The sequence below is a fragment of the Sminthopsis crassicaudata genome, chromosome 2 (genome assembly GCF_048593235.1).
Source record: "Sminthopsis crassicaudata isolate SCR6 chromosome 2, ASM4859323v1, whole genome shotgun sequence".
NCBI lineage: Eukaryota > Metazoa > Chordata > Mammalia > Dasyuromorphia > Dasyuridae > Sminthopsis > Sminthopsis crassicaudata.
In genome coordinates this window covers 112,487,881-112,508,453 of record NC_133618.1, presented here as the reverse complement: position 1 = coordinate 112,508,453, position 20,573 = coordinate 112,487,881, and the positions used below count along the sequence as shown (strand labels likewise).

Below are 20,573 nucleotides of genomic sequence, written 5' to 3'. Positions count from 1 at the left end.
GGTCAGAGGACTTTACATTTGGTCCTAAAAGCAATAGGGAGCCAGCAAACTTTCTTATTCAGGAATATCAGACTATCCTTTAGTAGTCAATTTCAAAGTAGTATGAAAAATAGATTTTAGAGAAATGCCACTAGCAACAGTTAAGATGATTAGAAGGCTACTGCCAGAGAGCATGTGAGGAGGGCCTGAATTAGGATGATGACTGTAACAGTGGAGAGAGGGGACAGGTATGAGAAATGTTGTAGAGACAGAATCAATGAAACTTATGAACTGAGTGAATTTTAGAGGGAAGAGTTGAGGGGGGGGCAGGAAAGGGAGAGTGAAGGACTGCACCAAGTATGGAAACCTGAATAACTGAAAAGATGGTCATGCTTTTGTCATAAATAGTAAATTTAGGAGGATGGATGAGTTCAGAAGGGTATAGCCTATTCAAAAGCTTCAAACCTGAACAACACAAATAATATTTTACTCAGATCATAATATAAAAGTTTAGCTGAGGTTTTCACAAGCAGAGCCAAGACAGTCAGTAAAGAAAGCACAAGTTTTAGCACAAATCATCAAGTTCTTCCAACTTGGTTCTCCAAACAACTTTATAATAACTCTTCAAGTCAAATTTTGCAGTGTTAATATGGCTAATATGAAAATGTTTTATATTATTTCATATGTATAATCAACACACTGCTTTCTTTGGAACTCAAAAAATTTTGCTAGCCCAAGACAACTTAGGAGGCACACACACACACACACACACACACACACACACAAAATAAATAAAAGAAAAAAAGATAAAAGCATACAGTAATCATAACTATGAATATTAAAGGCATAAACTAACCTATAAAATGAAAACAGAGCAAAATGAATTTGAAACCTGAATTCAACAATATGTAGTGTAAAAGACACACACTTGAAATATAAGGTCACATGCAGAGTTAAATGCAGACCTTGGTTTTTTAAACTAAAGTTTTTAAAAAGTCTCAGTTTGAGTGAGGCAAGGCCCATTCAGTGAGTCTGCATAGGTAGGAATTGAGGGAAAAAATGGCCTCTTTTATATAGTCAAAAAAAAAAAAAAAGTCAATCTGGGAGAGGAAAACCCTCAGGGTTTCTGATCAAAATAGAAATAATTACTGTTTATATTCACTCTACCAATACACTGCCCAATGTATATTATTTTTTTGATCTCTGAGACCTCCCAAGATATTAGGCTAGATAATTAGCTATTGGGACAGGTAGATGGTGCAATGAATAGAGCAGTGTGATTCTGGGCAAGTCACTTAACCCCAATTGCCTCGGGCGGGGGGGGGGGGGGGGGGAGAATGTATGAGAATGCTGGTTCTCATAGATTGGCCAACAATAGATCCTAGGCCAAATCCTATTTAGTCATTTGGGCCTTGACTGACTCAAAGTAAATGAAGAAGTGGGCCTAGCAGCTACTACATGGAAGGGTTGTAGAGCACAATAGAACAAAAGAATTAGAATTAGAATTACAATCAAGGGCAACTTAGCAAGGTTAAATATAATGCTGAATGAAAAAAATTGATATTTAATGAATTCAAAGACAGAGTTTTATAACAAAACCTTCAGAACTTAAAGAAAAATTCAACATTTATAGTATCAAAGAGAAATATAAGGTTACATTAAATACCAATTATATGGGATTCAATAAGGTCAAAATGTTTACTTCATATATGTGAAAATAACAGTATTCATGATTATCATCATTTGAGTGGTCTGAAAGAAATATGTGTGTGAAGGGGTGATTCTAAAAATAAAATTATAAAAAAAAAGAGAAAAAGGAATAATCTCATACAAATGAGGCTTAAGAAGAAAAACTGATATAGAAGCTAGCAGGGAAAGAGGATGCATAATGCTGGATCTTACTCTCAGCAGGAGATTGAACATAAAATATTTTTTATACAAATAAATTTTAAACAAATAAATAAGGTACTCAGACCTAATCGAAGTAATTTCCTGTTCATAGGTAGGTAAAGCCAACACAATTTTTAAAATGACACTTTTACATAACTAATGTATTTAATGTCATCCCAGGTTATGCAGTGAAACTAAGAATAACCCTATATAGGAAAGAGGATTTCTAAGAATTTCAGATGAAAACATCAGAACTAAGATGACATGATGAAATGGCAACACAGAAGTCAAATGAAATAAAGAAAGGTACATAATTGGAAAGACTATGTGAAGATGAATAGTTGACACATTAAAATATGTGTCTTTTCATAGCCCTAATAGGTTCATAGGTCATAGATAAGAGAAAGGGCTGAGGTAGGGTGCAGTGGTTTTCTTCTGTTCTTATAGTCTTAGAAGAAAAAGGAAGCAGGAAGGATAAGGAATTATTCTGGAGAGAAAGGGATAGGAAGGGCCAAGAAAAATACATAACAATTACAATATAAATTTTTTAAAAATCCAAACACCACAAAACAATCAATAGTAAATGTTGAAAAATAAAAAACAAGTAAGGCCCTGAAGAGGAGATATGAAGAAACAAACTTTCCCACTATACCTTACTGAAGTGGGAGAGCTAAAATATGGAATATTGCATGTATTTTATGAGTTTTTCAATAAATTTGTTTCCTAAACGAATTTGTCAGGCTTTAGCCTAAATTACAAAAAATTCAGCTTACATACATTTTTGTATGGCCACTGTCTATGAAATATGACTCAATTTTTCATAAAAGAATACATATAACACTTAGAAATTTTAATTGTACTTCATAAAATACATGATTATCAACACAAAATAATTCCCTTTGAAAATGTAACCTTTTGTCCTCTTCGTAATGTCATTTTCAACAAGACAAAATTGAAATTAAAGCAGCTTTGAGAATATTCTTCAAATGGACAAAGGTGTAATGTCATCAACGATTTGTTATTCCGTTAAGTCCAACTCTTCATGACCCCATGAACCATATAGTATGCTAGGCCCTTCTATCCTCCAATCTTTCCAAACTCACATTTGCTGCTTCCAGACCACTATCTCATTCTCTGCCATCCCCTTCTCCTTTTGCCTTCAATTTTTCCATCATCAGAGTTTTTTTTTTCCCAATAAAGCTTGCCTTCTCTTTATGTAACCAAAATATTTGAGTTTCAACTTCAACTCCTTTCAAGGAATAGTCTAAATTCATTTCTTTAAATATTGATTGATTCTGATTTGATCTCCTTGCTGTCCAAGGGACTTTCAAAAGTCTTCTCCAACATAATTTGAAAGCATCAATTTTTATAGCACTCAGCTTTTCTTATAATCCAACATTTACATTCATAGTGGAAAAACCATAGTTTTGACCATAAAGACCTTTGTCAATAAGGTGACATCTCTGCTTTTTTAAAACAATAAATAGATTTCAGATTTGCCACAGTTTTCCCTCCAAAAAACAAGTGTTTTAATTTCATGGCTGTCTACACTATCTACAGCGATCTTTGAGCCCAAGAATATAAAATCTGACACTGCTTCCAATTCTGCTCTCTCTATTTTTCAGAGATGATGAGATCAGATGTCATGATCTTAGTTGCTTTAATATTCAAGTTCAAGCCAGCTTTTACACTCTCCTCAAGAGACTTTTTAATTCTGCTTCACTTTCTGCCACCAGAGTGGTGTTGTCTGCATATCTTAAATTGTTGATATTCTCCTGGGAACCTTAATTCTGGTTCTTGGTTCATCCAGACTGGAACAGATTTTGACTATAACATTCTTGAGAGTTCTTCATTTTAGAGTTTCTTTCAAAAGAGGATCAGTCGGTTCTTTCTGTTTTCACTTTGTCCTCTGGTTCTAGATCTAGATAGTTTATATTTTGCTTTCTTTTTATTTAATTAAAGTTTTTTAAAATTCAAATTTGATTCCTTCCTTCCTCAATATCAGAAGAAAAAGAGAAAGAAAACTAATTATTTTTGTATAATCTCAAGTATAAAAGGACTAAGACATGAAGTTCTACTGTAAGGTTTCATTATAGCATGGAATCAGACTATAAGTTGTCAAAAGATAAGTCAGCACAAATTCTGAAAAGTCATACAAAGCTAGAAAAGCAAAGAGTATGATCCCTATTTTCCCTTGAACTTGATTATCACTGGTGTAGTGGATAGAGAGGAGACTCTTAGAATTAGAAAGACATGGATCCAATATTCAACAAACATTTGATTGGTATAAATCTGCCTCGCAAATCACCTAACATCTAAGTACTCTAGGTTAATATATTAAAATTAAAAGTCGCAGAGAGGATACTGATTTGCTTTGGGATTGGAGGGACAAGTGAGCATAAAGAGAGGTCCTTTACTGGATTTCCCCATCCCAATGAAATAAAAAATTTAGAATAAAAAGGAAAATAAAATTGTATATTTATGCTTTACTATGAACAACTGTTAATGTATGATACTATCATTTAAATGTTATCATTTAAATGCCTTAAGTCTATAACAACTAAATTTTGAATTAAATTCAGACAGAATGTATTTAGTGGTTTAAGAAGTCAGCAACAAGAAATGGAAAGAGAAATCCCACTTAAAATAACTGTGGATAATACAAACTATTTGGAAGTCCATCTCCCAAGATAAACCCAGGAAATATATGAACCTAATTACATAATTCTTTTCACACAAATAAATTTAGATCTAAACAACCGGAAAAATATCAAATGCTCATGGGTTAAGTCGAGCTAATATAACAGAAGTGACAATTCTACCTAAGGGAACCACCAGCTAGTGGCTGCTGTGGATCTAATCCTGACCATCATGCAAGATGATGATGTTATAAGAAGATTGATCTATTTTCTTGCTCAGCATGACAAATTTGGAAATATGTTTAGAAGAATTTCACATGTTGAATCTATATAGGATTACTTGTTACCTTGGGAGGGAGAGAAAGAGAGAGAAATGGAACAAAATGTTTTGCAAAAGTGAATGTTAAAAACTATCTTTCCATGGAGAGGCAATTGCATTCTCTGACATCTCTCCTCTTCCCTCTTGCCTCTGATTTATTTCATTCCCAAGACATGAGCAACATCTTCATCAGTAAATATGTTAACAGTAAAGACTGGTCTACAATTCCTCAACTCTGTTCTCAAGTATGTTATGATTCACAGCTGTAAGGGCTTTGGAGAATCAATCTGCCCTTTAATGGTACATTCCCCTTTAATACTCTTTACAGACTTTCTGGGTTTCACAGTTAGGCATAGTCCTCATTATATATCAATCAAGCCACCAAGAAATTACTTTATAGAGCTAGAAAAAATAGTAACAAAATCTATCTGGAAGAATATAAGGTCAAGAGTTTTAAGGGAATTAATTTTAAAAATTCAATGGAAGGTAGCCATGCTGCACCAGACCTAAAACAATATAATAAAAGCAGCATTCATCAAAACCTTTTGGTACTGGTTAAGAAATAGAGTAATGGAGCAGTGGAATAAGTTAAGTTCACAAGATAACAGTCAATGACTAGTAATCTAATCTTTGTATTTGTATTCCAGTATTTGATAAACCCAAAGACTCTAATTTCTAGGATAACTACTCACTATTTGACAAAAATTGCTGGGAAAAGGTGAGGGAAGGGGGGAAGTATGGCTGAAACAAGACACTGACTAACATCTTGCACCTATACTAAGATAAGGTCAAATTAGGTTCATGATTTAGACAAAAAGGGTGATACTATAAGCAAGTTAGGAGAACAAAGGGTAATCTATCTCTCAGATCTGTGGAGAAGAGAAGAATTTATGGCCAAAGAAGAACTAGAGAACATTATGAAATGCAAAATGGAAAACTTTGACTACATTAAACTAAAAAAAGTTTTTCATAAACAAAAGCCATGTAGCCAAAATTAGAAGGGAAGCAATAAACTGAGAAAACATTTTTACATTCAAAGGTTCTGATAAAGGCCTAATTTCTAAAATATATAGAGAATTCACTAAAATTTATAAAAATTCAAGCCATTCTCCAACTGATAAGTGATCAAAGAATATGAACAATTTTCAGATTAAGAAATTAAGCCATTTCAAGTAATTTGAAAAAATGTTCTATATTACTATTGATTAGAGAAATGCAAATTAGAGCAACTCTGAGGTATCATTACTAAGATGACAAGCAAAGTTAATGATAAATATTGGAAAAGGTGTAGGAAAATCAGGATACTAATAAATTGTTGGTGGAGTTTTAAGATGTCCCTAACATTCTGGAGGACAATTTGAAATTATGCCCAAAGGGCGATAAAATAGCACATACCCTTTGATCCAACAGTGTCTCTATTATGTCTATATCACAAAGAGATCGTAAAAAAAAAAGGAGAAGGACCCATTTGTGCAAAAATTTGTAGCAGCTCTTTTTGTAGTGGCAAGGAAATGGAAATTGAGTAGATGCCCATCAGTTAAGCAATGGTTAAACAAGTTATGGCAAGTGAATGAAATGGGATATTATCACCCTATAAGAAATGATGAGCAGGCTGATTTCAGAAAAGCCTGAAAAGACTCACATAAACTGATGCTAAGCAAAATAGTCAGAACCGAGAGAGTATTGTTTACAATAACAAGATTATGTGATGATCAACTGTGTGGACTTGGCTCTTTTCAACAATGAGGTGATTTAAGACATTTCCAATGGACTTGTGATAATAATTGATATCCACATCCAGAAAGAGAACTAGAGAGATTGAATATGATCAAAGTAACATCATCTTTTTTATGATGGCTGTTTGTTTGGATTTTTTCTTTTTTGTTTTTTTTTCCCCACTTCTTATCTGACTTTTCTTGCACAGCATGACAAATATGGAAATATGTTTAGAAGAATTTTACATGTTGAATCTATATAGGATTACTTGTTGCCTTGGGAGGCGGAGAGAGAGAAGTGGAACAAAAAGTTTTGTAAAAGTGAATGTTGATATGAGTGTTCAAAATCACTATTTGTAACATGCTATTGTCTCCAGAAGCTGCCGATCACTCTCTGGGAGGAGATCTGCCCTGTCAACTCAAATCTCTTGGACAGATTCTTCTTCCTGTAGAGAACCGTTGTCTCCAGACAGGTGCCGTTAACTCTGGTCCAGAGTGGTGACTTCCTTCTTTTATCCTCCCAGAGAATGGGCATGGGATAATGCAAGGGCTTCTGGGAAAAATTACTTCAACCAATGAACTTGCTCCTCCTAAGCATGCAAGCTCTTCCCCAGAAATTCACAAGTAAAACTCCCAGTCATAGCCAGAACTAGAGAATTGTCAAGTACCGACTTAGCACTTAGTAAGAACCTAATATCTCATTATCTCATTAGCACTTAGTAAGAATCTAACATCTTCCCCTTTCTTTTGATTTAGAACATAGGGTGGTCATGACCTTGAAACATAAATCCATCAATATGGGAGGCATTACACATAATTACATAGATTACATAAACACATAATAACATAGTAACATAACACATGCTAAAAGTATGTAACAAATAACATGATCAAATAATCATAAATTGAGAATTTATAAATGTCCATAAGTCCATTGTCCATTAGTCTCATCTTGTGTTAGGAAATCCAATGATTCCTGCTGGTTTTTAAAGTTCTTTAACAGTCTTCTTATTAGCCATGCTCTTTCAGTGTCAGATGTTTCTTAGATTTTCTCCTTTGTTTTGAGGTCTTTCTCTTTTTCTGTCTCTCTCCAGGCGCTTGTTGCCACCTATCTGTTTCCTTCTTCATCATTTTCCTTCTGTCTGTTAAAATACAAGCAAACTCTCTCTCCCAGGCAGTTAACCTATCTAATTTCCTTCTATTTATCACTTTCTAAATCACTTCTCATCATCTGGCAACTACATTGAAGCTATTTGCACTGGACACAGACCTGTTGGTTTAAAAGGCCTGTATTCTCCCCAAGTGTAATCCATTTTTGCAATCTGATTGCATTTTGGCTGACTGATCATGTCTTAAAATTCTCTGGATGTAACCTCAGCTGCCATCATGCCTCACTTGGGGGGCTGAAACTGGGCCCCGCCTCTCATTTCCCCTTGTGACATTTCGGACGTAGAGTTATAGGTCTTCTCTCACCCTGTCTTCTCACTGTATCTCCATACCTACACTGAGCTCTTAGATGTCCAATTTTTCCACATTGGAAACATCGACGAGTTTCTCTAGAAGTCCCTTGCCAGGAGGGATCCTGTCTTTCCACATTCATCATAGTCCGGGTGTAAAAAGCATTTGTTCCCACTTTAGCACAGTGTCTTACGATCTCCTATAAAGGAGCATCTTTGTCTAATCCCCATATAATTCTTTTGCAAATCTCATTGGCATTTTCCTTAGCCAGATGTTTGGTCGTTATTTCTGTAGCTGCATTTTCTTCAATAGTTCTTTTGACAGCAGTTTGCAAACGTCCCACAAAATCAGCAAAAGGTTCATTGGGACCTTGCTCTATTTTAGTGAAAACCTCTCCCCGATCTTTCTGTCCAGGGAGGATACCCCAAGCTTTTATTGTAGCCTTAGCAATTTGCTCATATATTGTCATGGTATAATTAATCTGTTCTGAATTCTCTCCATACTGACCTTCACCAGTTAAGTGCTCAAAAGTGAATTGTGTGTTAACTCCTATTTCCAAATTGCATCTGACTTGGATTTTACATAATTCATGAAACTCCGCAAGCCATAACAAATTTTCTACAGGTTCTAGGCATGTCCTTGCTATGGATTTCCAATCATTCGGGGTTAGGACTTCGTAAGACAAACCATCTAGTAACATTTTAACATAAGCTGATGTAGCCCCATAAAGGGTAAAACCTTTTTTCAAACCTTTAATTTTATTCAAATCTAAAGGTGCATTATCTTTTCTTTTTTTGACCTACGGAGTCAATATCTTCAATCACAGGATATGCATGTATAAAATCACTTATATCCTGTCCTTCTCTCTTAGCTTTAACCAATGCTTTTTCTAATCTTGTCATAGGCTTAGGGTGCTTCACAGGCAATTCTGTTTGTGTTTCTGCCTCTTCCCCTCCTCCTTCTTGCTCCACCCTTGAAGGGTTAATTGAAGGAGGAGATGGGAAATGCTCCTGTTGCTCAGAATTGTACCTAACTTCATTGTTATCTGATTCATCCTTTTCACCTAGTTTAGTTGACACTTCCCCATTTTGCTCCTTCTTCTCTTCCTTTAGAATAACAATTTTTAAGGCCATTTGGATTAAATTGTAGGTATGAAGTGTATCTTTGGAAATTGAGTTTGGTCTGGAATTGTAGTGTTCACCTAATTGCTTTCCTACTAATTCCCATTCATCTGGATCCAATTCTTCTTCCAGAGAAAAACAAGGACAGATGACCTTCACAGTTTTTAAAAGTTCAATAATATCCTCCAAAATTATAATCAATCCTTGGCTTTTCATAACCTTGATGATGCTCTCTAAACATTTTCCTTCAACAGAAGGTGTTTGCCCCATTTCACTATAAGAGATTGCTAGTTTAGCCCTTAACAAATTAAGTTCCTTATTTATCTATTACAATGCTCACTTAATCTTTAACAAAGTTTCCTTGTTACTCACGGTTCTGAGTCATAGAGATTGAAATCTGGATTGGAGGCTTTTCCACTGAAATCAGGATTGTGTCTGTCCCTGTTCGGGCGCCAAATTGCAATGGTCCAGTCTAGCTTCTCTGAAGGGCTCAGAATAAGTCCTTAAATGTGAAGGTCTGGGCTAGCTCCTCTGAAGGGCTCAGAATAAGTCCTTGTCAGGATAAGCAAAAGTTCTTGCCCCACGTTGTGGACGCCAATATGTAATGTGCTGTTATTTCCAGAAGCTGCCGATCACTCTCTGGGAGGAGATCTGCCCTGTCAACTCAAATCTCTTGGACAGATTCTTCTTCCTATAGAGAACCATTGTCTCCAGACAGGTGCCGTTAACTCTGGTCCAGAGTAGTGACTTCCTTCTTTTATCCTCCCAGAGAATGGGCATGGGATAATGCAAGGGCTTCTGGGAAAAATTACTTCAACCAATGAACTTGCTCCTCCTAAGCATGCAAGCTCTTCCCCAGAAATTCACAAGTAAAACTCCCAGTCATAGCCAGAACTAGAGAATTGTCAAGTACCGCCTTAGCACTTAGTAAGAACCTAATATCTCATTATCTCATTAGCATTTAGTAAGAACCTAACAACTATTGATCAGAAAAATGCAAATTAAGACAACTCTGAGATACCACTACACACCTGTCAGATTGGCTAAGATGACAGGAAAAGATAGTGATGAATTTTGGAAGGGATACGGGAAAACTGGGACACTGATGCATTGTTGGTAGAGGTGTGAACGGATCCTGCCATTCAGGAGAGCAATTTGGAATTATGCTCAAAAAGTTATCAAACTGTGTATACTCTTTGATCCAGCAGTACTACTACTGGGCTTATATCCCAAAGAGATATTAAAGAAGAGAAAGGGGCCTGTATGTGCCAAAATGTTTGTAGCCCTTTTTGTAGTGGCTAGAAACTGAAAATTGAATGGATGCCCATCAATTGGAGAATGGGTGGGTAAATTGTGGTATATGATTGTTATGGAATGTTATTGTTCTGTAAGAAATGATCAGCAGGATGAATACAAAGAGGCTTGGAGAGATTTACATGAACTGATGCTAAGTGAAATGAGCAGAACCAGGAGATTATACACTTCAACAACAATACTGTATGAGGATGTATTCTGACAGAAGTGGATTATCTTCAACAAAGAGAAGATCCAATTCAGTTCCAATTGATCAATGATGGACAGAATCAGCTACACCCAGAGAAGGAACACGGGGAAATGAATGTGGACTACTTGCATTTTTGTTTTTCTTCCCAGGTTATTTTTGCCTTCTGAATCCAATTTTTCTTGTGCAACAAGAGAACTGTACGGATTGGCACACAAATATTGTATCTAAGATATACTATTAACATGTTTAATATGTATGAGACTGACTGCTATCTAGGGGAGAGGATAAGGGAGGGAAGAGAAAAGTTGGAACAAAAATGAGTGCAAGGGACAATGTTGCAAAAATTACCCATGCATATGTTCAATCAATAAAAAGCTATAATAAAAAATAAAATTAAAATTAAAAGTTAAAAAAAAATTTAAGTGAATGTTGAAAACTATCTTTGCATGCATTTGGAAAAAACAAAATAGTATTTAATAAAAAAGAAACTAACCTTAGAAGATTTTCTTCGGCTTCTTCTTGTCCAAACAACTACCAGTTTTATCTGGCTGCCTATTAAAAAAAGAACATACACAAGAAATAGGTTTTAAAACAATTTAAATTACACACTAACAAAGCATAAATAACTTTTAAAGACAAGCTATCTTAAAAGAGGAAAAATATATTTAAGAAAAATTTTTAAAAATATATGACTCAAGGAAATAATAAAAAATAGACATAAAAAGAAAACATAAAGCAAATCAATAAGAATCAATGAAAAGAAAATAAATGTAATGACTAAAAAGTTTATCATTATTGGTGCAGTTAGAAGGAATATACATAGTTTAGCATACAAGATTTGCTGACTAGGATGAAATGATTTTGATAAAATAAAAATGAAAAGGTGAGAAGAGAAATGAACTGAGAGGAGGGCAAAAGAGTGAAGAAGAAAGAGGAAAGTTATCTCAGATGAAAGAGGTACAAAAGAAAGAGCTCTTACAAAGACAAGGGAAGATGAGGGAGAGGGAGAAGCAGTGAGTAACACTTGAATACTCTCATTAGAATTAGCTCCAAGAGGGAATACTATATACACTCCACAGAATATAGAAATCTATCTTACTCTTCTGTGAACTGGAGGGGAAGGTGACAAAAGAAGGGAAGGATTAAATGATGTAGTAATCAGAAGGAAAAAAGATTTGGTGGCAAAGAGGGTAAAAAACAAGGGTGTAAATAAAATGGAAGGAAATACATTACTGTGAATGTGAAAGGAATGATCTTTTCCATAAAATGGAAGCTGATAACAGAATGATTTAAAAAACAAAATACAACAGTATGCTATTTACAAAGAAACACACTAACACACTTGAAACAGAGACACGTGCAGAAAAAATTAAGGAGCTGCATCAGGAACAAAATCTATTATGTTTCCGATGAGGCAAAAAAAAAAAAAAAAAAAAAAAAAAAAAAAGCAGAGGTAGTCATGATCTTGGAAAAAAGCAAAAGCAAAAATAGACTGAATTAAAAGAAACAAGAAGGGAAACTACATTTTGCTAAAAGATACTACAGACAAGGAAAAAAATCAATATAAAACATATATGCACCAAATGGCATAGCACTGAAATTCTTAAAGGAAATTTTAAATGAATTAAATGACAAAATAGACAGTAAAAAATACTAGTGGGGGACATCGAATTTTCCCTCTCATAAATAGATAAATCTAACCATGAAATAATCCCTCCAAAAAAGGTTAAGGAAATGAATAGAATTTTAGAAAAGTTAGAGATCACAGACCTTTAGGGAAAAAAACAGAATGGGAATAGAAAAGAATATATTTTATTCTTCTCTTTTAGTGCATGGTACCTTCACAAAAACTGACCATGTATTAGGCCATAAAAATCACACAACCAAAAGCAGAAAAGCAAAAATATTAAATACATCCTTTTCAGACCACAATTCAATAAAAAGCTATGGAAACACAGATGAAAAATTAATTGGAAACTGAATGATCTAATCCTAAATAATGAGTAGATCAAAGAAAAAATAACAGAAACAATAATTTCATCAAAATAATGATACCAGGGCAGGGTTGGAGGGGAGTCTGGTGGGAAAGGGCAGAAGAGGAGCCAAGATAGTAGGAAGAAAACAGGTCTTTGAGCTCTTCTTGGCTTCTCTCAGATCAACAACAAATCAAGTCTCTGAATCAGTTATGGAGTGACAGAATCCACAAATAGGAATACAGAAGATATTTTGGAAGAACATCAGTAAAAGTCTGTTTCAATCTGGCAATAGTGGGGGTTGCAGGCCAGCACAGAAGCAGCACAGCACAGTGCAATTCAGTGCAGACCCAGGGCAGAAAGGCTTCCATGGGGTGGGGAAATCCAGTGGTAAGCTTGTAGCCAAAATACAAGCAGTTTGCTACTCTGTCCTGGTTCAGAAGCCAATGGATCAAAAAATTAGCTGTGAGACATCCAACACAAATACAAAAAGCAAATAGTGAGTTCTTGAACCCCAGCATAATGCTGGATTTGGCCACACCCACCCAGCCAGAAAGGAAGCCAGCTGCATCAGCCCTAGAGTAGCATGAAGCTGTTGTCACCTATAGAGGAAGCTTAGGCCAATTTCCTCTTTGCCCCAAGAGTAGACCACAACCTTTAAAAATGAGTAAAACAGCAAAAAGAGCTCTGATCATGGATAGGTTTTATGGAGACAGAAAAACAGACCTCAAACTTTGAGGACACTAAAGGTAAAACGTTTCCAGATGAAACCTCAAAGGGTGTTATAAATTGGTCTCCATCTCACAAGGCTCTCTTGGAAGAATTCAAAAAAGGTCCTTAAAAGACAGGGTTGTTTTTTTTTGTTTGTTTGTTTGTTTTTGTTTTTGTTTTAATGAGGAAAGGTAATGTGAGCTCAGGAAAAGGAAACAGAAATTGTCTAAAGAAAATAATTCCTTAAAGAATAGTTTTGGCAAAATGGGAAAATAAAACAACTTCTTGAAAAATAGAATTTCTGAAATGGAAAAAAAAAAATCAATGAATAAAACAACTCATTAAATTGTCTTGCCAAATGCAAAAGGAGATTTTAAAAAGCTAACTGAAGAAAATAATTCACTAAAAATTGGAATTGAACAAATGGAAGCAAATGACTCAATATGACATCAAGAATCAGACAAACAAAACCAAAAAAAAAAAAAAAAAAAAAAAAAAAAAAAGAAAATGTAAAATATCTCAACAGAAAAACATGACATGGAAAATAGATACAGGAAAGATAATCTAAGAATTAAGGGACTACGTGAAAACCAGGATAAGAGAAAGCCTAGACAACATCTTTCAAGAAATCATTAAGGAAATCTGTCCTGATGTCCTATAATCACAAGGTAAAATAGCCATTGAAAAAATCTGATTACTTCCTGAAAGAGACCTGAAAATGAAAACTGCAAGAAATATTGTAGCTAAATGACAGAATTATCAGATCGAGGAGAAAATACTCCAAGCAACTAGTAAGAAATTCAAATATGGAGAACCCACAATCAGGATTACCCAGGACCTAGCAGCTCTCACTTTAAAGGATCGAAGGGCTTAGAAAATGATATTCCAGAGGGCAAAGGAATTTGAACTGCCGACAAGAATCAACTATCCAGAAAAATTAAGCATTATCTTTCAGGGGAAAAGATGGACATTAAATGAAATAGGGGATTTTCATTTATTTTTTATGAAAAAAAAAAAAATAAAACAGAGCTAAATAGAAATTTTGATCTTCAAAAACAGAACTCAAGAGAAGCATAAAAAGGTAAAAAGGGAAGAAAAAACTTTTTTAAAGATTAAAATGTTTACATCCCTATAAGGGAAGATGACATGTTTAACTCTTGAGAACTTTGTATTTCTTAGTGGTATTCTTATATCAGGGATTCTCAAACTATGGCCTGCGGGCCAAATGTGGCCCACTGAGGATGTTTATGCAGCCAGCAGAGTTATGGCAAATGGGCTGAGGGGCGGAGACAGAGTGTGAGTTTTTGTTTTTACTATAGTCTGGCCCTCCAATAGTCTGAGGGAGAGTGAACTGGCCCCTTATTTAAAAAGTTTGAGGACCACTGGTATAGATTATAATTTGACTTTATTGTGATGATATAAAAAAAAGAAGCTAAGGGTAGAAAAGGGATTGTACTAGAAGAAGAGGGAAGAGGAGGCAAAATGGGGTAAATTATATCACAGAAGAGGCATAAAAGACCTGTTACAGTTGAAGGAAAGAATGAGCATTGTGTGAACCGTAATCTCATTGGATTTGGCTCAAAGAGAGAATATCAGACATATTTAGCTTAATATAGAAACTTGCCTTATCCTATAGGGACATAGAAAGAGGGAAAGCAAAGGGGGAGGTAATCGAAGGGAGAACAGAAGTGGAAAGGAAAAAGGAGAAGAAAAGGAGTGGAGCTGCATAAAGAAGGCAGACCAAAGGAGGTGGTGGTCAGAAGCAAAACATTGGTGAAAAGGGAAAGGGGGAAAGAAACATCTATAACTCAGAGAAAATAAGATGACAGAAAATTCAGTTAGTAATTTTATCTGTGAATGTGAATAGGATAAACTCTTCTCATAAAATAGAAGTGAACAGCAGACAGGATTAAAAGCCAAAAATCTTACAATATGTTGTTTACAAAAGTAATGACAACAACAAGATAATATACCAACATTTAAAGAAGCAGCCAAAGTAATACTTAAGGGAAAATATATTACATTTGAAAATGTAATTGAAAAATTAATTAATTGAAAATGCTTACAGATCAATGAAATGAACTAGAAAAAGATTTTTAAATCTTCAATTAAAACCAAATTGGAAATTCTGAAAATCAAGAGAGATTAATAAAATTCAAAGTTGAAAAAAACTGAACAAAACTAGAAGCTGATTTAGGGGAAAAAAAAAAAAAAAAACAACCAATAAAACAGATAAATCACTGGCTATTTTGACATAAAAAGACCAAATTACCCATATAAAAAAGGAAAAAGTAAATTCTACCAAACATTTAAAGAACAATTTCAATACTATATAAACTATTGGGGGAAACAGGCAAAAAACAAGTCCAACCAAATGCCTTTTACAGGATGAATACAGTGTTAATACCTAAACCAGGAAGGACAAAAATGGAGAAAGAAAACTATAAAGCAATTTCCTAATAAATATTGACATAAATTTTTAAAGTAAAATACCAGCAAGGATATTACTGTAATATATCATAAAGAAATTGAATTAGCCACAAAAAAAAAGGGAGAGAGATAGAGAGAAAAGAAAAACTGAGCTCTCTAGAAAAATATCCCCAGGATCAGACAAATTCACAAGTAAATTCTACCAAACATTTAAAGAACAATTTCAATATTATATAAACTATTGGAGGAAATAGGCAAAAAAACTGAGTCCAACTAGATGCCTTTTACAAGACAAATACAATGTTAATACCTAAACCAAGGACAAAAATGAAGAAAGAAAACTATAAACCAAATTCCTAATGAATATTGACATAAAAATTTTAAGTAAAATACCAGCAAGGAGATTATAGTAATTTATCACAAAGATCATATACTACAACTAGGTAGGATTTATACCAGGAATACATAACTGCTGATAAAAACTATCAGCAAATTTGACTATATCAATAACAAAAGCAACAAAAATTACATTGAGTATCTCAAAAGATGCAGAAAAAGCCTTGAGAAGATACAACATTAATTTCCCTTAAAAACAGCAGAAAATAGAGTAATAAATGGAGCTTGCCTTAAAATGATAAGTAGTATTGATCTAAAATCATCAGCATATATTATTTGTAATAGATATAAGCTAGAAGCCTTTTCAATAAAATCAGGGCTGAAGCAAGCATGCTCATTGTTACCACTATAATTCAATATCATTCTAGAAATGCTATAGCAATTAAAGAAGAAAAAGAAATTGAATAAAAATAAGTAATGAGGAAATAAAACTATCACTTTCAGATGACATGATGGTCTACTTAAGAATTCTAGAAAACAAACTAAAATAATTATTAAAATAATTAGCAACCAACAAAGTTGCAGGATATGAAATAAACCCACAAAGATCATCAATATTCCTAAGTGTTACCAACAAAGTTTAATAGCAAGAGATAGAGAAATTCCATTTAAAATAGCCGTAGACAATATAAAGTTCTGAGGAGTTCATTTGAAGACAAACCCAGGAACCATATGAACACAATTTCAAAATACTTTTCATACAAATAAGGTCAGATCTAAACAATTGGATAAATATTATTTGCACATGGATAGGACAAACCAATATTTAAAAAGTGACAATTCATCTAAATTAATTTATTTAATCAGTGCCATTATAATCAAATTACTCCCCAAAATTTATTTTGTGGAGCTAGAAAAAAGTAAAAAAAATTTGTCTGGAAGAACAAAAGGTAAAAAATTGGAAAAGTGGTTAAAAAAAAAGTGAAGTAAAGTAGCTCAGCATTACTAGACCTCAAAAGTAATTACAATGAAACAATCTGGTACTGGCTAAGAAATAGAGTGGAGCATCAAGTACATAATACATAATGCAAATTACCATAATTATTTTGTGTTTGAGAAACCAAAAGATCCAAGATTTGAGGATAAGAAGTCACTACCGGACAAAAATTGCCAGGAAAACTATAAAGCCACTGGGCAGAAACTAGGTATAGATCAACATTTCACACCATGTAAAATAAAATAAGACAAGACAAAAATGGGTAAATGATTTAGACATAAAGGATGATATAAGCAAATTAGGAGAGCAAGGAATAGTTTAACTAACAGATTTATGGATATGGGGAAAATATATGCCTGAACAAAAGAAATAGAACATTATAGGATACAAAAATAAATAATTTTGATTATATCATATTAAAAAGGTTTTGTACAAATAAAACCAATGCACCCAAGATTAAAAGAAAAGCAGGAAATGGGAGAAAGGGGGGAATTCTGTATAAGTTTCTCTGATAGTTCTCAAATATATAGAGGGCTGAGTCCAATTTACAAAAATACAAATCATTTCACAATTGATCAATTAATGGTAAAAAAAAAAAAATGTCTATGAATAGGCAGTTTTCAGAAGAAGTCAAAGCTACCAATAGTGACTTGAAAAAAATGCTCTAAGTCCCTAATAAAATGTAAATTCAAACAATTCTGCAAATATTCAGATATTTGCACCTCACACCCATCAGATTGGTTAATGTGACACAAAAAGAAATATTGGGGGATATAGGGAAAAACTGGGACACTAATATACCACTGGTGGTGCTGAGAACTGATCCAATCATTTTGGAGAGGAATTTGGAACTATGCCCAAAGGACCACAAAACTATGCATACCCTCTGACTCAGCAATAGCACTGCTAGTTCTACATCCCAAAGAGATCAAGAAAAAGGAAAAAGACCTATATCTACAGAAATATTTGTAGCAGCTCTTTTTGTAGTGGCTTAATTACAAAGTGAGCAGATGCCCATCAAATGTAGAATGGTTGAACAAGTTAAGATATATGAATGTAAGAAACACTATTGTGTTATAAGGAAGCAGGATGCTTTCAGAAAGCCTTATGTAAACTGATGCAAAGTAAAATGAACAGAACTAGGAGGGCACTGTACACAGCAATAGCAATAATCTACAATGATTAACAGTGAATGACTTTTCTATTCCCAGCAATATCATTATCCAAGGCAACTCCAAAGGACTTATGATTAAAAAAAAAAAAAAAAAAAAAAAAAAAAAAAAAAAAAGGTATCCACCTCCTGAGAAAGAATGATGGAGTTTGAATGCAAATTGAAGTATACTTTTAAGATATTCTTGTTAATTTTGTCTGTCTTTTCTTTTGCAATATGGTTAATATGGAAATACTTTGCATGACTGACCATGTATAATTTAAATCAAATTGCTTGCTTTTAGGGGCAGTTAGATGGCTCAATAGATAAGAATGCCAACTCTGAAGTCAGGAGGACCCGAGTTCAAATATGACCTCAGATTTTAATACTTCCTAGCTGTGTGACCCTGGGCAAATTACTTAATCCCAATTGCCTCAGGAAGAAAAAAAAAATTGCTTGCCTTCTTAAGAAAGAGGAGGAGGGAAAGAAAAGAATCTAGAACTCAAAAAAAAATTTTAAATGTTTTAAATGTTTATTTATGTATTTATTTATTTGATTTCTTATTATAATTTTATTTATTTAATTGAGAAAAAATAAAAATTAAATTAAAAAAATGAACATTATGATGAATACAGAAAAGCATAGAAAATCTAGGTGAACTGCTGTGGTATGAAGGTAAGTAGAGACTAGAAAATAAGATATACAATTATTATAACAATGTAAATGTTAAGAACAACTACAACCCAACAATAAATATTACAAAATTACAAAGAATAAGCATGGTTCAAAGAAGAGATTTGAAATGATATCTCTATTCCAATCAGTCAATATAAATAAATATTTCTTAAGCACCTACCATTGCTAAGCTGAGTAGTAGTGTTGTACATTGCACTTATTTTCAGATTTTTTTCCCATATATTGATCAGTTAAAAGTAGATTTTTTTCTTCTTTTTTATTTAAAAAAACTGTTATAGGGGATGTCTCAGACATGATGAATTTGAACTCCTATAAGATATCAAGCTTGAATTGCCTAAGGAAGTTAAGAATACAGAACTTTTGCTCAGAAGAAAGATTAGGATAAGGTACAGATATCTGAGAGTCCTCTACATAGACACAGTTGGACCCATGAGATCACCATTTGAGAGAGAATATAAAAACAAGAGAAAAGGCTTCATGATAGAAGGTTGGGGGAGATCCACAGGGTGTAATCTGTATGAACATAACAAAGGAGACTGAAATAGTAAAAGATAAAATGATCAGTTTATCATTCCTTCAACTATCAAATTCCAAATTATTATACTTTTAAAAAATTATCACACATTAATCAACTGATCCACAAGTATTTACTAAGAACTTACTATGAGCCAGGCAGTGTGGTAAGTCTTTAAGGCATGTATAACTTTCCTAATTCTATTCCCCTGATAGGCAATGTGAAATTACTGAAGACTGTTTCCAAAGGAATGACATAACCATATCTACTCATAACAAAGTTTATTGTGGCAGGGTATGAAGAACAAAATGGAGCAATAAGATAATGAAAGCCAAAAGAAGAATAAAGAGGTTATTACATTAGTCCAATGAGTGGTAATGAAAGCCTACACTAAAGTGGTATCAGAGAAAATTTAGATGAGAGGATAAATTTATGTATTTATTCTAAGGAGAGAATAATTTTAGAAAATGTTTCAGACATAAAATGGCAGAGCATTTATAAGAATTAAATTGGAGAAATGGAATTAGAAAACCAAAACCTCCAAAGACATTAAGGAATAATCAAAGGTGGCACCTATCTCCACCAAAAGATTGTAAGCTTCTTGGGGACAGGGACTTTTGTAATTGGGGGGGAGGTGGCCTAAGATTTGAAAAAAATATTTTGTTCTTTGTCCTAAGTCTTCCTCTGTTAGCTTCCCCTTTCTAGAATGAAAGCTCCTTGGAAGCAGGGACTAACTATGTAATGGGGGAAATTGATGATGTGTAATTTCTGCAACATCCAATTAATGAGGAATAAGAGAAAGGGCTTCTATATAGGAAATAAAATGCTGCTTTTTGAGTTCCAAAGGTATGTCTCACCTAAGCACCCATTCTTGCAAGAATGTAATATAAAAATCTTTCCTGCATACATCACTGAATCTATGAAATTCTTTGGTAAGGTATTTTGTTTCTTACAAACAGGGGCTCTGTCCAGGATCCAGACATTATGAGTTCAAGGTGGTACCCTGTCCAAATAAGAGGAGATGCATCTCACTGATTTCAATGGCCTCGTGGCTTGTCTCAGGCTTTCCCTTCTCGTAGACTGTTCAAGATTCCAGGACCACATTGGTAAGTAAAGTTACTGATGAATCCAGGAATCAGCA

General features: G+C 33.9%; 1 protein-coding gene across 1 annotated transcript in view; it reads right to left on the bottom strand.

Moving 5' to 3' along the window:
- The window catches only part of EHBP1 (EH domain binding protein 1), a 342,552-nt gene that overhangs the window by 289,206 nt on the left and 32,773 nt on the right, over positions 1 to 20,573 (bottom strand). The window contains exon 3 of the mRNA XM_074287029.1: positions 11,119 to 11,169. Within this exon, the coding sequence (XP_074143130.1) occupies positions 11,119 to 11,169 (51 nt within the window). The remainder of the gene's footprint in view (positions 1 to 11,118; positions 11,170 to 20,573) is intronic.